This window comes from Halichoeres trimaculatus, unplaced genomic scaffold (genome assembly GCF_033239565.1).
Source record: "Halichoeres trimaculatus isolate MK-OKI-2021-1 unplaced genomic scaffold, fHalTri1.1 fHalTri1_scaffold_4, whole genome shotgun sequence".
Taxonomy (NCBI): domain Eukaryota; kingdom Metazoa; phylum Chordata; class Actinopteri; order Labriformes; family Labridae; genus Halichoeres; species Halichoeres trimaculatus.
Window position 1 is genome coordinate 9,332,327 of NW_027437182.1, and position 24,318 is coordinate 9,356,644.

A 24,318-nucleotide genomic window follows, 5' to 3' on the forward strand; every position below is an offset into this window, starting at 1 on the left:
TAAAGATCTTTAAAGGTCTGCATACCTCCGCTCTCAGCTTGAGAAAAACTCTGGAACTGACTTCTCATCTGCAGCCATTCTGTCTCAAACGTGTCATGCACTTCTTTTTTCAGCTTTTCAGTCTTCTCAGTATTAGTGATAAGTCTCCACGTTTGAATCAATGCCGTAAGTGCTGCAGCACTGTCTGTGTAATGGATCAACCAATCACTTAACTGGCTCCACTTTGTGCACTTTGATTGACAGACCTAGTAATAATAATTTGATACTAAAGAATGACAAAATATATTTCATAATAACATTGCCTTATTTCACAATTTACTGGCCATATGACATGTTTGTCGATTATTTATAAAAATGGTATTTACTTCAAAATGCTTTTTCTACTTTTGTAATTATGAATCTTTTGGGGTTCCATATAAATTTGCCCTTAGGAGATTTATGCCTTTGACCTTTCAGGGGTAAAAAGGCTGTACCCTTCTTTGTGTCTAAATGAAGAGGGCTTAACAAAAGTGCTCCTGTTCCTTTAAGGTATTTAACCAAAATATGTGCGATTACACAGCATAGTCCAACCAGTCTGTCCATCAGAATGCATTCCAGGGACTTCCTCAGTGTTTAAACAGCTGTTAACAGCTGACTCCAGTTTACAGGGTCACTCTTTCAACTGTAACTACGGGAGCTGACAAAGACACGTTCACACCATCAGGATCAAAGAAGGCTGATGTTTAGGGGTTATGAAACTGGGTCAATCACAGCCGGCTGTCATCTTTTTGTGGATGGTGGAGGACATAAAAAAACTGTCAATTATCCACCAATCAGAAACGAACAGCTTGCAGACCCCACTCCCCAAAGTTTTAGACATCTGAAAAGTACTATCCCTCAAGCAGGGCTGTTATTCTTACACCACAACCAAATCTAGACCCAAGTTGCGACGGTCAAAATGCACTTAGTTGTTGGGGAAAGGCCTAACTCCCTTGGGATAGTTCCCATGAGTGAAATGAAGCTTTTGTCTCTTCTGTCATTAATTGTTAGTTCAAACTACGTTGATCAGACTTTTAATTCAATATCTTTTCAACCTTATATAATAGCGGTAAAGCTTGAAAAGATTTTGTTTTTGATTACCTCTTTTAAAGGCCTTCTCTGATAAAATAAAAACCCACCTTTTCTTTAAAAACACCCCAGTGTCTTGTGTCATGATTTTTAAATGAACTGATAATAGTTTTTCTTTTGATCAAGTTGATACAGATTTTGTGAATTATTGCCACCTTGTATTTGTAACATCAGTTTACGTGTGTTTCTTGTTATAAAAATAAAAAAATCAAAGTGGAAGAAATAAATCCATTTTAATATATACAGGTAACACATGGAAATGGATTGCTTAGAAAAACCCTTTAAAATGATACATCAAAACATATTTTCAATGGTAAAAAGAGGAAAAATGAGAACCCAAGATTTAAAAGCTTAAATATTTACAACAAAATTGACAGAGTGTTTGCCACCATCTGAATGGCCATAAGCGGGTCCACGATATCTTTGAGTTTGTCTTTTCTGAGAACCCAGTCTGGGGCGAATCTGAAAATTAAGAAGCAGGGAGTTAAACACCACGAGCAAACGCATTATTCAATAAATTGGACATATTCAATGATCTAAAACACATCTAATGTGCACTTACTTTGGTGCAGGTTTAGATTTGCGAGGCGTTGCTTGAATGTAGAAGCTTCCATTTATGGATGCGTTCATCTTCTGTTTGACGACAGTTCTTTCTGCGTCCATCTTGTGTTTGCGAGCAGTAAGGCGGTAAATGCTGCGTATTCTGTCCAAGACCTTAGGGAGCTTCATAACCTCCTGCAAGGAGACAGAAAAACATTTACACTCGAGATTTGAGCAATGAAAACTAGAATGTATAAAGGATGTTTGTCGGAGAGCAACGGACCACAGCGCGGTGTTTGTCCTGCAGCAGGAGAGCCAGAAGGAAGCAGGCCTTGGTGAAGATGCTGCCGCCCTTTTCTGCCACCTTATCCCCCGCCTTCTCCCGGTACCTCTGCAGCAGGTCCAACAGTGTTTCTAAAGAGTTTTCCACTGAATACACAGCCTGGATTGTCTTGTGGTACTAAGAGGAAGTAAAGTAAAGACCAGATGTTATGGGATGGAGTGAATGACACTTGTTCATGCAAAGTAAGTGAGAAGGCAGAGGAAGCATTCTGATGAGCTATAGCCGCCTCTTAATTAAAAATGTGCAGGACTTCCAGTGTCTCCAATGTACCTGTGTAATAACCACAATAAGGTTTAAAGTTATATGAACTTTTTTTTTTTCATTTAACATATATATAAATATATATTTTAATTATTTTCATTTCGTTTTTTCATTGAAGGTAATTTCATTTAAATCAAGTAATTATGGTTAATTTCATTATGATTTTTAGAAATTTGTTTTATTTCAAATAAATTAATTTTATTTCATTTAATTACATTCAAAAATATTTTAATTGATATTGGTAAATTCTCTTTATTCAATTTATATATTTATTTTAATTTTTGTTATTTTGATTCACTTCATTTTGTTGTTTTTCATTTCACTTTGAAGTTTATTTAAAATTCATCTTTTTATTATTTCTCTTATTCAAGTATTTTTATTAATTCAATTGCATCTTACTTTTAATATCTTATTTAAATTCTTTTAATTAATGTTACACATTTTGTTTAATTACTTTGTTTTAATTTATAGTAAATGGTAAATTTACCATAAATGTTGTAGTACTTACATAGCGCTTTCTAGTCTTTCCAAAAGCCCAAAGCGCAAGTCTCACTTACCCAATTTCACCACATTAACACACTGATGGTGAAGTGAGTTCTAGGGAACCATCAGTTTTCACTTAACCATTAATACCCATCACATACCACTGAGCAACAGCGGGAACATTTTAGGGTTCAGTGTCTTGCTCAAGGACACTCTGGCATGTGACTGTAGGAGCTTGAATCGAATCCCCAACCGTCCAATTGAGGGGGGACTACTCTACTACTGAGCTGCTCCTCCTCTCTCTGTTTTATGAGAAGCGCTTTGAGCTGCATGTTTGAATGTATGAAATGTGTTGAATGAATGAAGATGAGTTTGACTTTAAAATGGTTTGAACAGCGCTGGCTGAGAGCTACCTTGGAGAGATTGAGGAGGATCTGGATGGAGTAGGTGATGACGTCCATGCAGGGGACGCTCCTGTTGCAGCAGCGGATAAGAGTGAAGATGACATTGGTGGCCCCGCTCTCCACCAGCCGCTCGCAGCACTCTGGGGACAGTCTGGTAGAGGTCTCTGTATGGCATTAACATCACAGAGGTACAGGGTTTATTTTAGCACTCAAGACAAACGCAACTGTTATCATGTGCAGACTCAGGCACATAAAAAATGTGACATCCTTACCGAGGTTTTTCAGGGCCTCTAGAATGTAGGAGAAGTGTTTGTATCGCAGTAAGTAGTCCAGGGCAGATGATGTTTTGTTGCACAGTTTGTCCTCCTCTTTGACGTCAGCGGAGACTTTACGAAGACGATGTCTCAACTTCACCACCTTAGGGTTGTCGTTCAGGCAGCGTGAGCGGTGTCCTCTCCACAGAGCCTGGAGATGCAGTGGATTAATTTTCATCACACATCAAAATTAACATTAGGATATTTTTTTATAAAGGCACCTGAGCATCTATCTGCTCTAAACTCCCTGCTGACTGCCTTACCTGAGCTTTGATGATTCCCCGTTGAACCCTCCTCTGCCTCTTGAGAAGGAGGAATCTGCGAACAGCCTGCTGGATGACAGATGCAGCCGTATGACGTCGAGCTAACCAGCACTTTGCTGCTCTCTGAGCTGTGATCACCTTCCTCCTGTCTTCCAGATACTGTCTCCTCTGCTTCCTTGCTCTCACCCACCGCTGGAAGAAAAGAGATGGTCACTTTAAAGGGGTGTTCTGCTCCTTAGAGTGAGTTCACATTACATTAAAGCCATCAGAGCAGTTTGGGCTCTCTTACCTGAATGGTGAGGACAGAGTGCATCTGTCTCTTGGCTGATTCCAGGGCCCAGTGGGCTCTCAGAGCTCTCTGGATTTTTATGGCGCTTAGATGGTGGAAAACTGCAGATGTAAAACGGAGTCTCTTCTCTGCTTTGGCTTCCTCAAACACCTGAGAAACAACAACAAAATGCATTCATTTTCAGCCTTTTTTACTTAAAGTGGTACTGGACTTTTCATGTGAAAATGGACTAAAAGGTTTAACGCATCGATAACTTGTTTAATTTTCCGATTTGGGGTCAGGAAAAATATCTGTTGAGCTCCTCACCTTTTGTCTTGCAATCCAAGCTCGACAGTGTCGCTGAAGTACGACAGCAGCTTGTCTGACTCGCGTGTAGTTGTCTCTCTCCATCCTTCCTCTCTGCCGTGCTCGGACTCGACGCTGGAGCATCAAAGCAGCTGCTTGCTTCCGTTGGAAGTCCCGCCGCTGCACCGAACATCTCCAGCACGACTGGATAACAATGGCAGCCTGTTTTTGTCTGTTGATGTCTCTCCTGACAGCCCAGCCTCTAATGGCTGCCTGAATGACGATGGTAGATTTTTTTATGTTTAAAAAGTTTTCTCTGTCCCTTCTTTTTTCAATACAGGTGCGATAGTATCTCTGGATGATGAGCGCTGACAGGCGCATGGCCTGATACTTGACTTCCTCCCTGTGTTTCCTGAACACTGACTGGATAACAGTTGCAGCTTGGTGCTGGAGAGAAATCTCCTTCCTGACCTGCCAGCCTCTGTAAGCTGCCTGCAGGATGACAGCAGCTTGGCGCATGTTGTGGTACTTTTGCACTTGGTCTTTAGCTGCCATGTTGGCTCGATACCTCCGCTGGATTGTGAGGACGGAGGACTTAAGTGTCAAATACTGCTTGTGTTCACAGTGGGCTCTGTAAGCTCTCTGGATAACACTTGCAGCTTGATGTTTTTGTTTGAGAGCTTGTCTTATTTTCATTCCACGATATGACGCCTGTAACACAATCACAGCTTTCCTGACCGCTTGATAATGTTTGATCTCACTGTTTCTCTGTCTCTGAGCCCTAAACCTCTGCTGCAGGACACATGCTGCCCAGTGTTGTCGCCTGAAGGCTGACTGAAGTTTGTGTCTCCTGAAGTGTGCCTGGATGACAGTAGCTGCACTGTGCATCTTTGCAACGCTGCGTCGCACAAGATGACCTCTGTATGCTGCCTGCAGGACGATTGCAGAATGTCTAATTTTCACAAAGTCTTCTCTCTCCTGTCTTCGAAGTACACAGGCACGATAGTATCTCTGGATGATGATTGCAGACAAGCGCATGGCTTTAAATTTAACTTCCTCTTTGTGTCTCCTGAACACTGCCTGTATCACAGTTGCAGCCTGATGTCTTTGAGCAATTTCATTTCTGACCTGCAGTCCTCTGAAAACTGCCTGCAGAAGAATAACAGCTTGGTGCTTTTTTACATATTGATTCCTTTGCGATCTTGCAGCAACGGTAGCTCTGTACCTCTGCTGGATTGTAAGAACTGAGGCTTTTAATGTCAAATACTGCTTGTGTTCAATGTGAGCTCTGTAAGCTCGCTGGATAACACTTGCAGCATGATGTTTTTGTTTGAGAGCCCGTCTTGTTTTCATTCCTTGATATGCAGCTTGTAAAGTCACAACAGCTTTCCTGACGTCTTGATAATGTTTGATCTCACTGTTTCTCTGTCTCTGAGCCCTAAACCTCTGCTGCAGGACACATGCTGCCCAGCGCTGTCTCCTGAAGGCTGACTGAAGTTTGTGTCTCCTGAAGTTTGCTTGAATGAGAGTAGCTGCACTGTGCATCTTTGCAATACTGCATCGCACACGATGACCTCTGTATGCTGCCTGCAGGACGATTGCAGAATGTCTCATTTTCACAAAGTTTTCTCTCTCCTGTCTTTGCAAAACACAGGCACGATAGTATCTCTGGATGATGATTGCAGACAAGCGCATGGCTTTAAATTTAACTTCCTCTTTGTGTTTCCTGAACACTGCTTGTATGACAGTTGCAGCCTGATGCCTCAGTGCTACATCCTTCCTCACCTGCAGCCCTCTGAAAGCTGCCTGCAAAACAACAGCAGCTCTACGCATTTTGTCATATTTGGCTCTCTGTGCTCTTGCTGCAACCGTGGCTCGATATTTCTGCTGCACAATATTGACAGAGGATTTCAGTTTCATATATCTCCTGTGCTCAGCATGAGCTCTGTAAGCACTCTGGATAACTCTTGCTGCATGATGTTTTTGTTTGAGAGCCTGTCTCGTTTTCATTCCTTGATACGCAGCCTGTAAAGTCACAACAGCTTTCCTGACCTTTTGATAATGTTTGATTTCATTGTTTCTCTGTCTCTGAGCCCTAAACCTCTGCTGCAGGACACATGCTGCCCAGCGCTGTCTCCTGAAGGCTGACTGAAGTTTGTGTCTCCTGAAGTTTGCTTGAATGAGAGTAGCTGCACTGTGCATCTTTGCAATGCTGCAGCGCACACGATGACCTCTGTATGCTGCCTGCAGGACGATTGCAGAATGTCTCATTTTCACAAAGTTTTCTCTCTCCTGTCTTTGCAAAACACAGGCACGATAGTATCTCTGGATGATGATTGCAGACAAGCGCATGGCTTTAAACTTAACTTCGTCTTTGTGTTTCCTGAACACTGCTTGTATGACAGTTGCAGCCTGATGCCTCAGTGCTACATCCTTCCTCACCTGCAGCCCTCTGAAAGCTGCCTGCAGGATGACAGCAGCTCTACGCATTTTGTCATATTTGGCTCTCTGTGCTCTTGCAGCAACCGTGGCTCGATATTTCTGCTGCACAATAATGACAGAGGATTTCAGTTTCATATATCTCCTGTGCTCAGCATGAGCTCTGTAAGCTCTCTGGATAACTCTTGCTGCATGATGTTTTTGTTTGAGAGCCTGTCTCGTTTTCATTCCTTGATACGCAGCCTGTAAAGTCAGAACAGCTTTCCTGACCTTTTGATAATGTTTGATTTCATTGTTTCTCTGTCTCTGAGCCCTAAACCTCTGCTGCAGGACACATGCTGCCCAGCGCTGTCTCCTGAAGGCTGACTGAAGTTTGTGTCTCCTGAAGTTTGCTTGAATGAGAGTAGCTGCACTGTGCATCTTTGCAATGCTGCAGCGCACACGATGACCTCTGTATGCTGCCTGCAGGACGATAGCAGAATGTCTAATTTCAAGATATCTTTGCCTCTCCTGTCTTTGCAGAACACAGGCACGGTAATATCTCTGGATGATGATTGCAGACAAGCGCATGGCTTTAAATTTAACTTCCTCTTTGTGTCTCCTTAACACTGCTTGTATCACAGTTGCAGCTCTATGCCTTCGAGCAATTTCATTTCTGACCTGCAGTCCTCTAAAAGCTGCCTGCAGGAGAATAACAGCTTGACGCATGTTTTGATAGGTTTGTTTTTGTTTTTTACCTTCGACAGTAGCTCGATACCTCTGCTGGATAGTGAGGACAGAGGACTTTAAAGTCTGATACTGCTTGTGTTCACAGTGGGCTCTGTAAGCTCTTTGGATTACGCTTGCAGCTTGGTGCTTGTGTTTGATGATTTTTCTGGACTTCATTCCTCTGAACGCGGCTTGTACGACGATAGCAGCATTTCTTTTGGCTTTCAGAGCTTGCATCTCTGCTCTCATTGTCTTGTTTGCTCTGTAACGTTTTTGCAGCACCTCTGCAGCCCAGAGGAGCCTCTTGTAAACTTTCCTCTGCCGGAACTTCTTGAAGTGAGACTGAATTACTACAGCAGCTGCATGATGGGTGTTTAACTCCTTCCTGACCTGCCAACCTCTGTAGGCTGCCTGCAGACAAACAGCAGCCCTGCGCTGTGACAGAAAGTCTGAACGGTCTTTCCTTGCCATGTTCGCTGCTCTGTACCTGCGCTGACACACCAAAGCTGCTGCCTTTACAGCGAGGAATCTCTTTCTGTCCTGATTGGTGAAAAATTTTCTCTGTATGATTGTAGCAGCTTGATGCATCGCTGTGATCCTCCTCCTCACTGCGTGGCCTCGATACACTGCCTGAATGATGACCGCTGCAGATTTCATTGCTCCGAATCTGTGCATCTGCTCATTCCTGAGCAGCTTGGCCCTACAGCGCTGTTGAATGATGATCGTAGCACACTTGGTGGCGAGGTATGCCATTCTCATTCTGTGCATCCTGAAATGAGCTTGGATTGCTCTGGCAGCTTTGTGCCTCCTCTGGATGTCTTGTCTCACCCTGAACCCCCTGTAGAAGGCTTGTATCTTCAAAGCTGCCTGCTTTAAGTCTTTGTATTCATTCTGCTGAGCCCTGCAGAGCAAAAGAGCTCTGTATCGGCTCTGGATGATAATTGCTGCACTTTGTAGGAGGAAATATTGTTTCCTACATAAGAACATCCTGACTGAAGACTGAATAAGAGTCGCTGCATGGTGCCTTTTTTTCAACTCTCTCCTCACTCTCATGCCTCTGAATCCAGCTTGGAGGGTAACACAGGCGGTTCTCATTCGCAGGTATGCTTTCTGTGCTTGCTGTGCAGCCACATGTGCTCTGTAGCGGCGCTGAATAACCAAAGCAGCTGCCTTCTTGGACGTGTACTCTGCATTTGCTTTGTGTTGGCGGTAGTAAGCTTGTATCAGTGTTGCACAGTGATGCCACTCCTCAATCCTCTTTCTGACTGCTCTCCCTCTCCAGCTAGCTTGTACAATGAGTGCGGCATCCCTGAGAGCGTCATAATCCATCTTTGTCTTTCGAGCCAGGACTGTGGCTCTGTACTTTTGCTGAATCACGAGAGCGGCTCTTCTCACAGCAAGGAAGCGCCTTTGGGCAGCATGTTTCCTAAAAGCTGCCTGGACCACTGTGGCTGCCTGGTGCTGGTTTTTCAGGGACTCTCGAGCCACTTTCCCTCGGTAAGCTGCCTGTATGGTGATGGCAGCACATCTCATCCTCACAAACATTTGCCTCTGTGTGTCTCTCTGCACAGAGGCCCTGAACCAGCGCTGTACAAGGACTGCAGCACATCTCATCCTCTCCAGCCGCTTTCTGACAGCGTGGCCCCTGAACGCAGCCTGAATGACAGCAGCCGAGCAGTGCTGCAGCTTTAACTTCTGGAGGCAGCGTCTCTGAGCACGGCCTCTGTATTGGGCTTGAATGAGCACAGCACTTCTCTTCATCTTCCTGTATTGATGGAGGCATATTTGCATTTTATACCAAGACTGAATCCTAACAGCAGCAGCGTTTTTTTCAGCAAGTTTCCTCTCGTACCACTTCTTGAACGAGGCTTGTATCACTTGGGCAGCACGATTTTCTTTCTCTGTTTTCTCCTTTTTCCATCTCCTGTAGCCTCTCTGTATTTTCATGGCTGCAGCTTTAAGGGAGAGATAATGGGCTCGATCTTTTCTTGTAAGGGCCTGAGCTCGGGAGTGCTTCTGAATGACTGTCACTGCCCAGCAGATTCTTTCGTAAGCAGAGGCTGCCCTCCTCATTCGCCATTGCGCTTGGACAACAATAGCATAATATCTGAGGCGCTGGTATGCCCTCATGACTGAAAACATCCTCCACTGAGCCTGTACGGACAAAGTACACAAGATCCAGTCAAGGAAGTTCTCACATATCTCAATAACATGCATGAGCACTTGTTAACTTATATTATGTCTTGTATTAATTTTGCCACTGAAATCACTCAAGTTCCAAATCATGTGTAACTTTTCTGTCAATTTTACAAACAAAACCAAAGTATGTCTAGCAACATCCCACTAAACTACATTTGGACAGTGCAGAGGCTACTTGTAAAAAAGCTAAAGCTGTGTACATCTAATGTGAAATTGTGATAGTTCAAAAACCACATTAGGGGACACAAGGCTAGATTAAAGCTATGAAATGGTGCAGAAAAGACAAAAATTGGCGCACTGAAATAATTCGGAAAGCATGATAAGAAATAGTTGGGGCTACTTGTTTGCTGGTTAAAATAGTCTAAATACAAAAAAAAACCAATCTTGACAACATAACATCCCCATACCACTCCTTAATGGAGTACATTTTCTTGAGAAGGAGCAGAGTTTGCTGATGTGTATGCAGCACAAAGCACTGCAGAAAAATGACCAGTTATCATCTGGTATCAAGAGACAACTGAGAAAAAGGTAAGGTTTGATATTGATATCTTAAGTGTGTAATGATGGAACGAGTATGTTAAAGAAGTGGTTATCAAATAGAGAATTTGTATGTTTCGCGGTTAAATATGTCAATTAAATATAATATAATTATATGTCAGTAAGAGCTGCAGGCCCTTGGTTGTTTTAAATGATGGTCTTCCTTGGTTGGTTTTTGATTAACACCTACCTGGATGACAGTTGCTGCTTTCTGACGTAGAGCTCGAAGCTGTGCTTCTTTCTCCAGCCTCATCCTGTTGCGGGCAGCGTAACCTCTCCACACAGACTGGATGACAACAGCAGCTTGACTCTGCCTCTGAGCTCTGCGCCTCTGCAGAAAACTCCTCACAAGGAACTGGATTTTTGCAGCTGCAAGGTTTCTTTCCTGTGAAAACCAAACACAAGATAAATTCAACTTAGTGGACACCTTCTTTGGGTATGACAGACACTTGGAAAGAACATATCGATCTTTTTATTATTTTGATCCTAGCAAAAGAAAAATATGTTCAGTATCATTATTACATGCACCATGTATATCATGTAATGACTCAAAGTCAATTAAGTGCGCCATGACTGTCATAGAAAACACATTGGAGTTAATCATGTTGAAATTTAGACAATGTTGCACAAATTTTTCAGCAGACAACTCTTTTTATTGCAGATAAATATAACAAGAGTAAGCTTCAGATAAAAACCAAATGAATAGAAAAATTAAAAACAGTCACAAGACTGTAGGAGTCACTTTTTAAAAGACTGTCCAATGTGTTTAGATTTGATAAATAAAACTAAATCACTGAGCAGTTTTAGCCATCACTAAACTAACTTTGTAGAGCTGCAGATCTTTCTTTAGTCTGTACTTCCTCCAGGCGCCCTGGATGACTCGAGCTGCTCTGGTCTCGTTCCTTAGGTCCAGCAGACGAGTGCACAGGAAGGAAAGGTAAGACATGACGACCTGGGAAGGAAAGGAAAGAAAGGAGGGTGAAGATGGTGCATGTGTACACTTTTAAGAGACAGATTTATAATTCCCTGCCAGCTGCTCTGTATAGTTTTTAAAAAAGTATAAAATACCCCCTGCAGGGGGCAGAGAGGACCTCTCTGGTCTCACCTTCTCGTTGGGGATGGTGTTGGACATGTCAGCTGGGTTGATCATGGCAGGGACTCCACCCAGGAAAGACACGGCTGTGTTCACCAGCCTGAAGTTGCTTTTCTCATTTTCAAGCAGCTCTTTGAATTCTACCGAAGGAGAGTCTGGGCCTGTTCACAATTTAAAATAATACAGATACAACCATGACAACTCAACATGTGTTCTGCAATTTCTTACATCTTTCTTCTTTGAAACTCAAGTTCAGGCTGAATTTCAACTAAAGTATTCAAAGTTTGTAAACAGACATCTGCACAAAGCTCTCTCGTACCATTCAAGCCTGTTGGCAGAAGGTCAAAGGAGTTGTCTGAATCGCTGGCTGAGCAATCGAGCTCCACGCGTCCCCTCTGTGAGCACTCGACAGTCTGAGTGGTCTTGTGACTGACTGCCTGCTCCGACAGGAGGCCCGGGTGGTAGTGGTGGATGAGGTAGCAGAGGACGCGGCCATCTGAGAATGTCACAGTGAAGTTCTCCACCTGCAGAAGACAGACCTGAGTTACCGATCCAATTTTATGAGATTTAAAAGCACAAAAAAAAAACACAAACAGTGATTACAATGAAAGAAAGAAGCCAGACCAGCCTGCAGCCGAGATTCACAGACTGTTAAAGTAAAAAAAAAAAAAGGGTTAAATGATAAGAAATAAAAACACTAGAATGAAACAGTTAGGAAAGACAAATTAGAAGTTTGAACTAACATGGATTACCGGGCGATACCTCTGTAATGTGTTTGGTTGTGTTTGGCCAGGTTAAATAAGTCAAGTTGAAAAATGTAGAGAGAAAACAGTGGTAATAAACCTTATGCTCAGATATTTGGTTGGTACCTGCTGAATTTCATGATTGTCAAAAATTTCCTGAACTGTGAAGAAGATTTATCATATAAGTATTTTTATTTGTATTAATTTTATCTTGTATGTTCCCAATTTAGGTAAACTAATGCTGTCTCAGCGCTGGCAGTGTCTTTTTTTTATTCAAATCAAGTGTAATTCAAATGTCTTAACTCAAAGTACTATTTCCAAGTTCAGGGGACTGACTATTGCTGCATATCTATTACACCTCTTCGCAAAATAAAAGCAATATATCTGTAGTTTCGATAAAAAATTTAGCAGCTCGCCGGTGTTTCCATTACAACTGGAATTGTGCACAACTTGACTGAAATGATACATAACCTCTGTCCCGACGCTGCACTGATGATGATGATGCCAATTGTGAACATTAGTGTTTTTATTCACTGGTCAAACTGTCGGCCATGACTGCGCCAACTCAAAACAGCTAGGAACAAAACACTGAATAAAAATCATCCTCTCCAGCACGCCTACTCTTTCAGTCACTCACACACACACACCTCCCTCTGTTCTGCTGCGCTCTGACTGGCTCACAGCCTTCCTGAGGCCTTCACAACTGATAGCCAAAAACACAAACATCTGCAATGAACACAGAACTACCAGCAAAGCTGGTACAGCATGAACGCTGTAGTCTATATGTATGGCAGTGGACATGTACTCAGGACTTTTGGGAAAGGAACGCGGCAGACGAGGTGACGGGGGTGCGTTGTTATGACAATGCGGCATGTTTTTGTGAAAAAGATGTTTCCATTGCATTTTTGCGATACACTTAAATATCAAAACTTATGAAGAACCACTGCACGAGATTGTAAAAACGTTTTATTGAAATTTGAGTTGTTGATTTTTTTTATTTTGTTGTTTCTATTACCATTTTTATTGTGATATTTGGATTTTGCGCATTTCTAGGTGTAATAGAAACACAGCTCATGTCAATAAATCATTTCTGACCCACCATTATTCAGGTTTATGTCAAAAAATGTTTTTAAAAAACACAGTATTAATACTTTTAGTTTAAATTAATTTATTTGCCTTATTTTTGATTTAATTATGCAAAGTCATTACCTTATAATTGGTGATCAACAGTACGCAGCAAAATAGGTGACTGATTCAGAAACACAATCTCAAGACAGGTTTCAAAAAGTCTGTCTTGTCATTTCTCTGTACGATTTAATAAAAGAGGACTCAAAACATTTCCACAAAGCAGGTCGGAGATGTTTGTTTAGCAGAAAGAACGCAGCAGCATCTTTAGAGACACCTTCGCAGTAAAGAGATCCTCACAAACTCTTCAAAGTGTTTCCAGGTGAAACTTACACCAGAGAGACAGCACCAGAGGCTATCATAAAATAACAGCTCAATAATACATCAGATTACAAAGTTATACTGCATCCTGCCGAACAAGAAGAAGAGGAGTCAAAGCAAACAGACCCTACAGCAGAAGAGCATCTTCTTTTGCCGGTAAACTGACAGTAAAAACTCACCCTCAGGTTGTAGAAATCACACACCGCTCTGACCCACTCCATCAGCAGTGTGATCTTTGCACTGCTGTGTTTGTATGCAGCCAAGCTCTCTGCAGGACTCGGGTGAAATCCTCGGTCTGCTTTGAGAGATGCGAGCCTCCGTTGTGTCCTCAAGCTTCTCCTCAGGAAGCCTATTTCCTCCCTGAGCTGGTCCTCGTTCAAAATCACCTCCACCTTGACAGATAAAGGCTTATCAGGTAACTGGTTTCAAGGAGAAAACTTTAAAATATCTCTCCAAACAAAGTGAGATACACACCTGGAATGCAAAGATGATTTTCCACAGGAGGCTCAGTGTTTTCTCTCTGTGTCCATCCACAATGTCTCTGGCATCAATGGCAGCTCCTGAAAGTAAAGAGAGTGTTTCAACCTTCAACTTAAAGGTGTTAAACCAATACAACTCACAGCTACTCCTGAAGCCCAAAGACAAATCTAAGAAATCCTGCAGCAGTTATTATTCAGACAAATGAAGTTCACACATATCCAACACAACATCACGAAGAGCAAAGCAACCCAAGTATTCTCTGTGCAGCTGCACAACAACAGCTGTTTGAGATTGAACACAAAATGTGTGCAGTGAAGCAGCAGGTGTTGTTGCATAAGTGAATGAGTCAGAAAATTACAACACTGAACAAGTTTTGTTCTGAGGATTTTAACAAAAGTGTTAAGGGAGGCATTACCGTGCTCATCCTTCAGATCCACCCCTCTGCCCTTCAGCACCTGTAAAGCCAGGTCGACGTTGTGGACTTTCTGCAGGCGGCTGATGGCCGGCAGACGCAGTTTGACCGATAAACTCCAGTCCTGGATAAGGAGCTCCATCACACGGCTGGAAGCGTGAGAAAACACTTTTATTAATCACTTCTACAAGACTCTTCGCGGAGGTCTTGCAGAGACAGCTCCTGTATTCTTTGTATCTGCACAAAAATATACAACTGCACCAACAAACACATATTTTGTATCAAAAGTTCACCTATGGCAGCTCAAGACTCATCTGTGCTTTGTCTAATTCTCTTCACTTTTGCACACAGTTTTGCTTGATCACCATTTCTGATTCATTAATTTTCAATTTTAAGGTATTAGGCTGTTTCAGATATACTTTAGCCTTAAAATTGTCTTTCTGGTTATGATTTGATAGTTTTCAGTCCATTCCTTGAGTTTTTTTTGTCGTTTTATAGCCAGGAGCTTAGAAACTTGAACCACTAAAAGCTTTGGAAAACTTTTGAAGAAGTTTAAAACCTTTTTTTTTTCATTCAGATCTCTTGAAAAGAGATTTACTGTACAAGCATGTCCAACCTGTGCCTCTGTTTATTAAAGAAGGTTTACACCATGATAGACTTTGAAAGGAACACATAAATGAGTTTGAAGTAAAATCAGGAAAAGCACTGATGCATCACTTAGAGAGGAAATCCTCAGCCAACACTGAACCCCCTTCTACTTGCAGGTTTACTGCCAGGGAGCTGAGCCTGACCTTTAGAGAAAAGTAGATATCATGTCGGGAATCGGAGCAATACATTAAAATTCTGAGAGTTTCACTCACACTAGACGAATGCCGCATTTCAAGTCGACAGCCAAATTCTTCACAGCGTAGTTGAACTCATCCAGAGGTGTCTGGACATGGGAGACGGGGAGCCCGAGGTAGCCAAGGTGCCGGGGTAGGATCCCCTCCCCGCTCAGGAAGTCTCTGGAGAAGGCCAGGAGCAGGTCCTTGCTTGTCTGAGGAAAGCAGGAGGATACAAAAGGAAAGAGGTTAATGCAAAGCAAATAGGACAGTGTGGAATCACAGATTCACTGGTGCACTGGTGCTTCCCTGCAACACCAGAAAATTTTCTTCTCAGTTATAAAGCTTTTACTTTGAAACAACGAGCCTGGGGCTGAAAGAAACTCAAAAACAACTTAATGACATGGTGATATTTTTCAGCTCTGAGCTGGTTTAAATTGTACAGGTCTGTTAGTCTGCACCTAAACACTCACTTGTTTTTTGATCTGACGAATAATCAAACAGAAAGATACATTTTTCAAAAAATAATTCAATCTATACACACACTGGCTGAGCAATGCATCTACCTAATTTTTATTACTGCCTCTATAATTCAAAATTCATAGTAAAAGAAAGTCTCATCTTGCTCTTCTACGTCAGATTTAAGACGGTAAACAAAGCCTAATAGATCTGAAATGAGAGGTTTTTAAGTTGATTAACTCTACATTTGCCCCTGTGTACCTTGAATTCTGCATCCTGACAGAACAGACAGGGGTTGTGCTCGATCAATCGAGACTCTTTAGCCTTGTCCAGGAAACACACCAGCAGGAGCAGCTTCTTCAGAGTGAAGCGGGACAGCGCCTCCTCGTGGCCTAAAAAAGAAAAGATGAAGAGATGTGACACACAAAAATGTTAAGTGCAATAACAATAACATTCAGACAGCCTGTTTTTCCTTAAATACACTTAACCACAAATAAAACACCAACCAGAGGACATTTAATCAAGTATTTAGACATCTCCGTCAAAGTGCTGGCTCTGATTAAACAGTTCTGACAATTAAGATAAGACATTTTAAAACTTTTTGTGACATTGGATTTTAAAATTATGTATTTTCAGACTTTTTTAAAATTTCAGTATATGCTAACATCCCAGCAACATAAATCATAGGCTCATGAATTACCGTCTTTGTAAAGGTGAGGCACTTTGGCGTGTCTGTACTCTGCAGCGATGTCTGGGTTCCACAGCAGCCGCTGCAGGATGAACATGGCGAGCCCCAAAGCATCGCTGTTGCTCTCCAGTGAGATCAACTCTCCATAAATTGTCTAAGAATGAGCAAAACTGTGTTAAGCATGAAAAAGTTTGGAGCCTACATGAAGAGAGTTTGCTATAAAAATGTTTTTAAAAAAAGAGAAAACAAAATACCTCAAGTCCAATCCGTAACCACAGCGGATTATATGACAGGAGCCAGTTGAGGACTTTTTTCCGCTCGCCTAAAAAGTTACGAGGAAGTGATAAGAAATTCAGTGTTTGTATACATCTTAAAACATACTCTCAGGTTTGAAAGTGTAAAGTTTGTTTACCTATGTCCTTCCAGAGATGGCGGTCTTTCCGGACGAGAAGCCTTTTGGCCTCCACCTCCACCTCCAGTCTCTGAATGGCTTTGACCATGGCCTCCGATGTGAAAAGCTGGCAGGCAGATCGTCGGAGGCGGTTGAGCTTGCGTCGAGCCGTGTAGGTGCTGAAGGACATCTCCTCTTTGGTGGGGGCTTTAGGGACACTGTACTTGTCGTGGCCACCCAAAGCGATGGAGACAGCATTTACTGCATAAGACAAATTCAAATCTTTGAGCATAGGTTGTCACTTAAATAAGACTCATGAAATGTTTAGACTCTATAAATAAGCTGTACGATGATGTTACCTTTAACTTCAGTGTTAACTTTAAAGTCATCTGGTGTCAGGACGTAGTTGATCCACCAGGTGAACCCCCTCTCCTGCTTCTCAATCCATCTCTCATCATAAAACATGTTTTTGGCAGCAAACGGCATCGGGTGTCTAGGTATAGCTGGAGTTAAAAGGCACAGAACAGTAAAATTTCAAACACCTTTCTACCTTCACAAAAACACTCATTCTGCAGCATTCTGCCATCACTCACCTGTCTGCACTGGCTTTATAAAGGTCAGCTTTGACTGGGCGACAGCAACAACTTTTGCAGCTTTAACAGATGAGGCACCAGACTTCAGAGAGGGCGGAGCTGTGAGGCAGGGAACAAAAGGCATCATGAACTCTGGTTTAGACCACAAAAATTAAATTAGACTCCATGAGGTCAACTCTTTAGCAGGATTCAGTACCTCTTGAGATGGGCTTGGTGCTGGGTCGTTTTGCACGAGGAGGAACCGCAGACCTCACAGACTTCAGAGAAGATGTCGTCATTGAGCGCACTGAGCCTGGGAAAAAACAAACAAAAAACATTCAGAATAGTTTGAGGTATTCTGTAAGATTTATTCCGTTTACTAAAGCAAATATGACGACAGTGCTGTTAAAAGGGATACACAAACATTCCATCTCCTCACCTGTTGTACTCGTTTGTTGTCTCTGTGCTGCTTGTCTCTTTTCTTGAAGCGATCTCGTGGACTCAGTTTTTGCAGCCACCACCTTACTCCTCTTAACCCGCTCGCATTTCCCTGTCTCCTGAATCTTCTCATCATTTTTCAAAAACTCCTCACTTTTCCTTTTCTTGCTCTTCACTGCCATATGAATGGGAAATGGGTCTTCCTGGACAAACGGTGCAGCAAAAGCAGTTGGAGACAGATCACACGGGTTACGGCCTGATGTGGTGTTGTGGCACAGAGGCGAAGATGAGCTCAAAGGAGACGGAGATTTGACGGTCAAAGCAATAGGAGAGGAAGCTTCTGGGGTGGCTGAGAAGGAGAAGCGAGTAGGACACATAGATAAAGGAGAGGTGATGGGGAAGGTAACAGGTGTAGGTGAGCCATGAAGACGTGGAGTCAGGCTTGGGGAGGTGAGAATCAGGGTTTGGTTTCTGGCAGCCTCAGAGCTTTGCTCCTCACTGGTTTCTGGGCTTGGATCTATAACAGGAAGACCTGGAGTTCCTGGTCCAGGCTCAGACTTTCCGCTGCTGTCTGAAAGCTCAAGTGTTTTCTCTAGGAGCCTTCGCCTTGACTTCTTTATTTTCCTTCCACTTAAACAGTTTGCCTCCTCTGGAGCTTTGCTTTTAATTACTGTGGCAGAGGTAAAGGAAGCTTTTTTTGTTCTTTCTGGTGCTCTATCAACTTCTGGTACATCCACCGCTTTGCCAACAGAAAATGTCAGCCGTGGTTCATGGGACTCCGACGCAGGTGGGCTGTCGGGTAACGTGTTTAGGACAGGTCTGCAGTCACTCTTAGATTCCAGTGAATCAGAAAAGCCACAGCTTGAACTGGAGTCTTGGGGACTTGTGTGCACGTGACTCAGATCAGAGTCAATGAGGGCCAGAGCGTCCTTCAGAGACAGGACTGGAGTTCCTGTTAAGGTACGGTCTTCAGCATCAGCTGCGGACTTCAGAACAGCTGGGCTCTCTGACTGAATATGAGGCATGAGCTTCTTAAACTTCTCTGGGGTCCCGATCGGTGACAGTGTCTGGTTTAGCATTCTGGTCAGATCTTTGTTTTCAGGTTTGCTCGACAACGCATCTGATGAGTCCATCAGCTTGTCAGCTGGAACAAGCAGAACAAGAGGAGAGTTCCTCTGAACATGATGGATGTTTTCCTGGTCTGGCAAGGCCAGAGATCGCCTCTGGAGGGGTTTCATGGTCTCCTGCTCTTCTGATTTCCAACAGGTGTCATCAGCGGGATTACTTGCTGTGAGGGAACGCTCTCGCACTTTTTGACCCTCATTGAGGGAAGCAAGTGGGCTGCGAGGCTTCTCTCGCCTGTACTGCGACTTTCGGGACACTTGGAAGGTTTTATTTGCCACCATCTTAAGCGGCTGATCTGTTTTCTTCCTTCTGGGTGCAGCTACGTTGCTCCCCTCTTTTTTGTTTTTAATTGCGTCCCATAAGCTTTTCTGAAACACACACACACAAAAAAAAAATTACAAACATAAAATTGTAGTATTAAGTCTTTTTCTGGCAGGCCTAAAATTTCTTTGGAATACATTTATTTTTCTGCAAGTTATCTTTAAGAAGTTAACTTTGGTGCTGTGTCTGCAACTGGTTGAGTAAAGAATTCACAGAAAATGCTCCACGAAAATCCCCCAAAACAAGTTTTCTGGTAAGGTTGTTCTCTCTTCTCTTTTTTGCCTCTCCCTTGGTTAAATATAATGGATGATCTGAGGGAAAATATTTAAGACTTTGCATTTATTTTAGTGAAATTCACAGCATGCGTAACATGATGCAAAAGGGAGCATGTATCCATGCCTACATGCCAAAAGTTGATTTTCTGTAGGGAGTTTTTTTCTGTAGGAATTATTTCTGCAACAGCCTTTAAGTTAATGTTAAAACACTTACTTTTTTCCTCTTTGGTGCCTCTGCTCTCCCCAACAGGACAGCCTGATGCTTGAGGACTCCATTGGCATTAAAAATGATGAGCTCCCTGATTCCACCATCCTCTGTTGGGGTCCAGGTTACTGTCAAACTGAATGAGCTCTCAGGCTGCAGACACAAAGCACACAAAGAATTATAGCAGCAAAAAAATATATTCACCTAACCGCACATAGACTTAAACCCCCACTGCAAAGCTCCAGAACACGACAACAACTCTATCCAGTTTCTGTAGAACAGAGGTTTTAAACGTGCTACCTTACCTGAATCGTGAAGCTGTTGTAGTCCACATAAAAGCCTTTACTAGAGGGAATCCTCTCAATAGTAACCTCCGCTTCTGCATCCTCTGTAGGGTTTTCTATACGCAGAACGACAGACTTGGAGGTTCCCAACTTTACTGTCCCAAATGTCACAAAAGGAGCCTTTGAAAACTGGATCAAACTCAGTACAGGAACATCATTCTCCTTGTTCGCGTCGTCTCTCCGTACTGGACTGAAATCCAGAAATCCTCCTCGTGTTGAAGTCGAAGTTTCGGTCATTTTTTCCAAATCTAAAAATTATCTGAACAGCGTGCTACATTACGAGGTTTCGTTGTAAAACGTCTTCGGTACATGTGCGCTGCTGCTAACGACGGAGATACTCAACAATCGTTGGGACACACTTCCTTCAACAAGCCACTAAACTGGTTTGAAATTCAACCGTTAGTTCGTTGGCCAATCGTCATTGAGTAGCGGATGCTTCTTGTCCAATCAGTGAAGAGAAAGGAGGGAATCCACGCGAATACACACGAGTCGACCAATCAGGTATCGGTTACGTTTTTAAACGGCTGCAAGCCGCGCCCCTAATCTAAGAGAACAAAATATAAAGATGAGTCACTCTGACTTATTTATGTTGACGACAATATGAAGCATTGTTTCACTCTTGAAGTCGTTTTTTCCCACAGTAATGCTGAACTGAACGATTTCCCATCACAAGCGGATCAAAAACGTTGAGATAAGTGTTTTGATTCTCCATATAATTTAAAGTTCAATTGATAATATAGTGCAACATTACAAGAAAGAGTGCACCATCTGTTATTTGAGAAATCTTTAAGAAAAAATGAATAGTTCTTTTCCGTTGACAGGTTGCCTGAAATCGTGCGTAAACCTCCACGTTAAACGCGGTACGTTCATTTGTTCGTATGTGAATTTGGAATTAAGTTGCATCGAAATTGAATACATACACACGGTTGGCAGTTTGTTGTTTCTGTAGACTGACAGTGAGACATTCCATCGTGCCAGCTCGCCGTGATCGTATAGTGGTTAGTACTCTGCGTTGTGGCCGCAGCAACCCCGGTTCGAATCCGGGTCACGGCAGTGTTTTGGGAAGAAGTCAGAAATCGCTCACAGCGGTATAGTTACGAAAAGGAAGATTGTTTGCTATAATACGTGATTGTTAAACAGAAATGTTAAGGGGAAGGGTTTGCTGTTTACTGAAACTCGTGCATAATAATGATGATTGATGCGTTGTTGCTGCGGCTGCCCTTCTGGTACTCGCATGCACAGACACAATTTCCTCCACTATACCATCAACTAGACCCTTAACACTTTTAAATTGAACAAAAAATCTTATTGGGAACCCTATTGGAAGTAATGCCCCTTTATGACATACATTTTTAAATAATATCGTTAGTAATACATTTTATGGCTGTAATAGTTCCCAAAGTTGGTGTCAGGACCCTACAGAGTTGTCAAAATGCCTTCCAAAATCAAAAACAGTTTATTTGATCCATTGTTATATTAATATGAATAAAAATTAGGGTTAAATTTAAGTAAATCATTGGCAGTAGTTTAATTCCAGTAGCTACTCTGAATAAAAATATCAAACCACATTATTCGACTTTTCAGAAGGACCACCCCTCCTAAAATATGTGTTTTCAACCAATTACAATTTTCATGAAGTGACGCATGAAAGTTTTGCTTAACTGATCATTTATGTTTCTATTATTCTTCCACTGCAGCGCCTGTGTTGACATGTAGCTCCTCATAAACCTTTGATCAGATTCTGCTGCCATCTGCTGGACTGAGATGGTACTGGAAACACATCTCTCACATATGCTCTTTCTTGCAAGTTAGCTTCAGCTGACAGCAACAGTGGGAGTTTTCCCTCAGAGCATTAATGACTCTATCGTCATCTACTGGAAAACTGTGGTACCGCTATCTATGACTGATCATAACTTGTCTAGGTCAGGGGTCTGGGGTTTACTATCAAAGGAGACTATTTTTCCCCATCTCATTTGGAATAAAGTCATTCTGGAGCGACAAACTCTACTTTATCTTCACAATAAGACAACGGGGTTCATTAAATTATGTAGGTAAAATATGATTTTCCAAACAAGAAGATTTTATGGATTTATGAAACTGTAGAACTATGAAAAGAATAATTTAATTTGACAACATATATTGAAAGTCATTGTCATTTTTTTGTTGTTTGCTTTTTTGTGCCACATATGATGTATGTTTATTTAAGTTGGCAGTCAAATAAAGCTATCCTATAAAATCTATATTTTCTTCAACATATGTCTTTTTGTTAATTTACTGATCTTACCAGGGGTTTAAAACTTGCGGTCAGCCACATGGGCAAGGAGAGTTGTCAGGCTGTTGATGTTGTAGGAGGGGAAGTAGAGAGGTGGCAGCTTTCATTGCAACATGACGCATATTTTGTTAAGAAAAGAGGTAAAGCATGACTTTATTTACCCTCTGTAAGAAAAAAAAACATTTCAGTAATATTTTTTAAAGTTACAGTGAGCCCTGCAAAGAAGCTAAAGATCTGCAAGTTTCAGGCCTCTTGTCTAGGTCCTTGGTACTTGGCTTTGAGTGTAGATATGTTGTATTTCTACTCCATTGTACATCAAGTGCATTTGATTGTGACAAGCCATCTTCCCATGTGTTTAGTACCTGATAAATATACTTGGATCAAATTGGTAAGACTGTGGAATAGCAAAAAAGATTCAAAGAAAGGGTTCAGGGCTGTACTTTGGTCCCAAGGGAATCGCCTATATAGTAACACTAAACAAGATTTTAATCAAGATTTACCATGGCTGAGTGGGTTTGATTCCCGTGCTTCCCAATACACTTTTCAATTTCAGTATGAACTGCAATTGGATTGATGCTCTCCTCTCCAAAAAATACATTAACTTTGTACAATGCAGTCGAATATTATCAAAGTTACAAATTGAAATTCACTCCAGAAGTCATTTGTATTCATGTTATTTCTTTGGATGAACCCACTGTTATTCCATACGGCCCGTAATCAATGGCGTTGAAGTGAAAGGTTTGTTGTGGCTGTAGCCCGTTGTCGTCAAGTAATAGCCTAATGATAACTGAGTATGCGATGTTTGCTTTCTTAACGACAGTGATTATATCTACAATCTAAAGGGTGTAAAATAGACTTTATTATCATATCTATTAGGCTATATCTACTAGAGTTTATATCGTAATCTTATTGTGAAAGTAAAGTAATCATATATGTATGTGTATATATATATATATATATATATATATATATATATATATATATATATATATATATATATATATATATATATATATATATATATATATATACAAATTTAAAGCCTATTTTTCAGAAATTACATGATATATTAACTGTAATTGTTTTGGATGTTTGCAAATGTACAGCATGTTTTTGTCAGAAAACAACAACTACAAACAGTCCAAGTGGTGTGCTAAACATAAATTTTAATGAAAAAAAAATATTTACAGTAAAATGTACAGAACAAATCTTGGCTGGTGTAATGAGTTGTGATTGGTTCTTGCAATTCTTGGTAGCAGTGTCACCTGTGATTGGTCAAATGTTGGTAGCGATAAGCCACCTGATTGGCTCTTCTGTGATTGGCATTGGAATCTTTGTAGTGATAAGTCAGCTGATTGGTTCTTATGTGACTGGCATTGCTCGACAAACGGGTGACAAGGAGCGCCAGACAGCTCTGGCCCACAACAACTAGACAAAAGATATGCCCCGTGTGAGGCTCGAACTCACGACCTTCAGATTATGAGACTGACGCGCTGCCTACTGCGCCAACGAGGCCTGAAAACGACAAGAACTGCTAACTATTTTTGTAAATTCAGAATACTGAATTGTGTTGATTCTGAATGCTTAACAGTTTATATATATATTGCAGTACAATCTGACTATGACATAATATTTTTTCGTTCAAATTGATCAAATCACGATCGACGATAGGTCGAAGGATTTCGAAGTTAGTGTTCAGAAAAACCCAAGATCTCTCACTCACATCTGTTTCCGGGCTGAGCACTCTGCCACCTCGTTTGTGAACTGGATAAACTGAAGACCAGCACCTGTTGTGATAAAATATTACTGTGTTAATTGTTTTGTTTCTTGTTTATCCCTTATCCCTATAACTACGCTCGATTAGCGAGCCAACTGCGTTTAAATGATTGTTTGATTGATACATGCTGCGAGATACAACGACAAATATTACACTAACAATCAAAACCATCTTGGAAATGTCCCAGCGAAACAAATTGCCACCCATAAATGACATGTTGACACGCGTTTATATTCTCTGGAGTTTTCTTTTTCAAATACCCATGAACAACCATAACTCTTATT

At 41.7% G+C, this 24,318-nt stretch overlaps 1 protein-coding gene and 2 non-coding genes across 3 annotated transcripts; 1 reads left to right on the plus strand and 2 right to left on the minus strand.

The window, feature by feature from the left end:
• Positions 1–1,356: 1,356 nt before the first annotated feature.
• On the minus strand, positions 1,357–20,355 carry aspm (assembly factor for spindle microtubules). The gene is made up of 26 exons (XM_074667972.1): positions 19,947–20,355; positions 19,651–19,794; positions 17,717–19,208; positions 17,495–17,590; positions 17,299–17,397; positions 17,065–17,208; positions 16,727–16,966; positions 16,569–16,636; positions 16,327–16,468; positions 15,888–16,018; positions 15,207–15,382; positions 14,350–14,495; positions 13,929–14,014; positions 13,634–13,846; positions 11,585–11,789; positions 11,278–11,426; positions 10,996–11,124; positions 10,363–10,557; positions 4,311–9,590; positions 4,005–4,154; positions 3,716–3,907; positions 3,411–3,603; positions 3,148–3,302; positions 1,931–2,107; positions 1,670–1,842; positions 1,357–1,569 (listed from the first exon to the last, which is right to left on the minus strand). The coding sequence occupies exons 1-26, from the start codon at positions 20,220–20,222 to the stop codon at positions 1,467–1,469; spliced, it is 10,554 nt and encodes a 3,517-aa protein (XP_074524073.1). The 5' UTR covers positions 20,223–20,355; the 3' UTR covers positions 1,357–1,466.
• A 611-nt stretch (positions 20,356–20,966) lies between these two features.
• On the plus strand, positions 20,967–21,038 carry trnah-gug (transfer RNA histidin (anticodon GUG)). Its single transcript has one exon. It is a non-coding gene; the product is annotated as a tRNA-His (tRNA).
• Positions 21,039–23,699: 2,661 nt separating this feature from the next.
• On the minus strand, positions 23,700–23,772 carry trnam-cau (transfer RNA methionine (anticodon CAU)). The gene has a single exon. It is a non-coding gene; the product is annotated as a tRNA-Met (tRNA).
• Positions 23,773–24,318: the final 546 nt, after the last annotated feature.

Excerpts from the sequence above, each read along its gene's own strand:
- aspm (XM_074667972.1), bottom strand. The coding sequence starts at position 20,222 with ATGACCGAAACTTCGACTTCAACACGAGGAGGATTTCTGGATTTCAGT. Across the intron at positions 19,209-19,650 it reads AGGCACCAAAGAGGAAAAAA|AAAAGCTTATGGGACGCAAT; the intron begins GTAAGTGTTTTA and ends TGTGTGTTTCAG. Across the intron at positions 2,108-3,147 it reads TCCTCCTCAATCTCTCCAAG|TACCACAAGACAATCCAGGC; the intron begins GTAGCTCTCAGC and ends ACTTCCTCTTAG.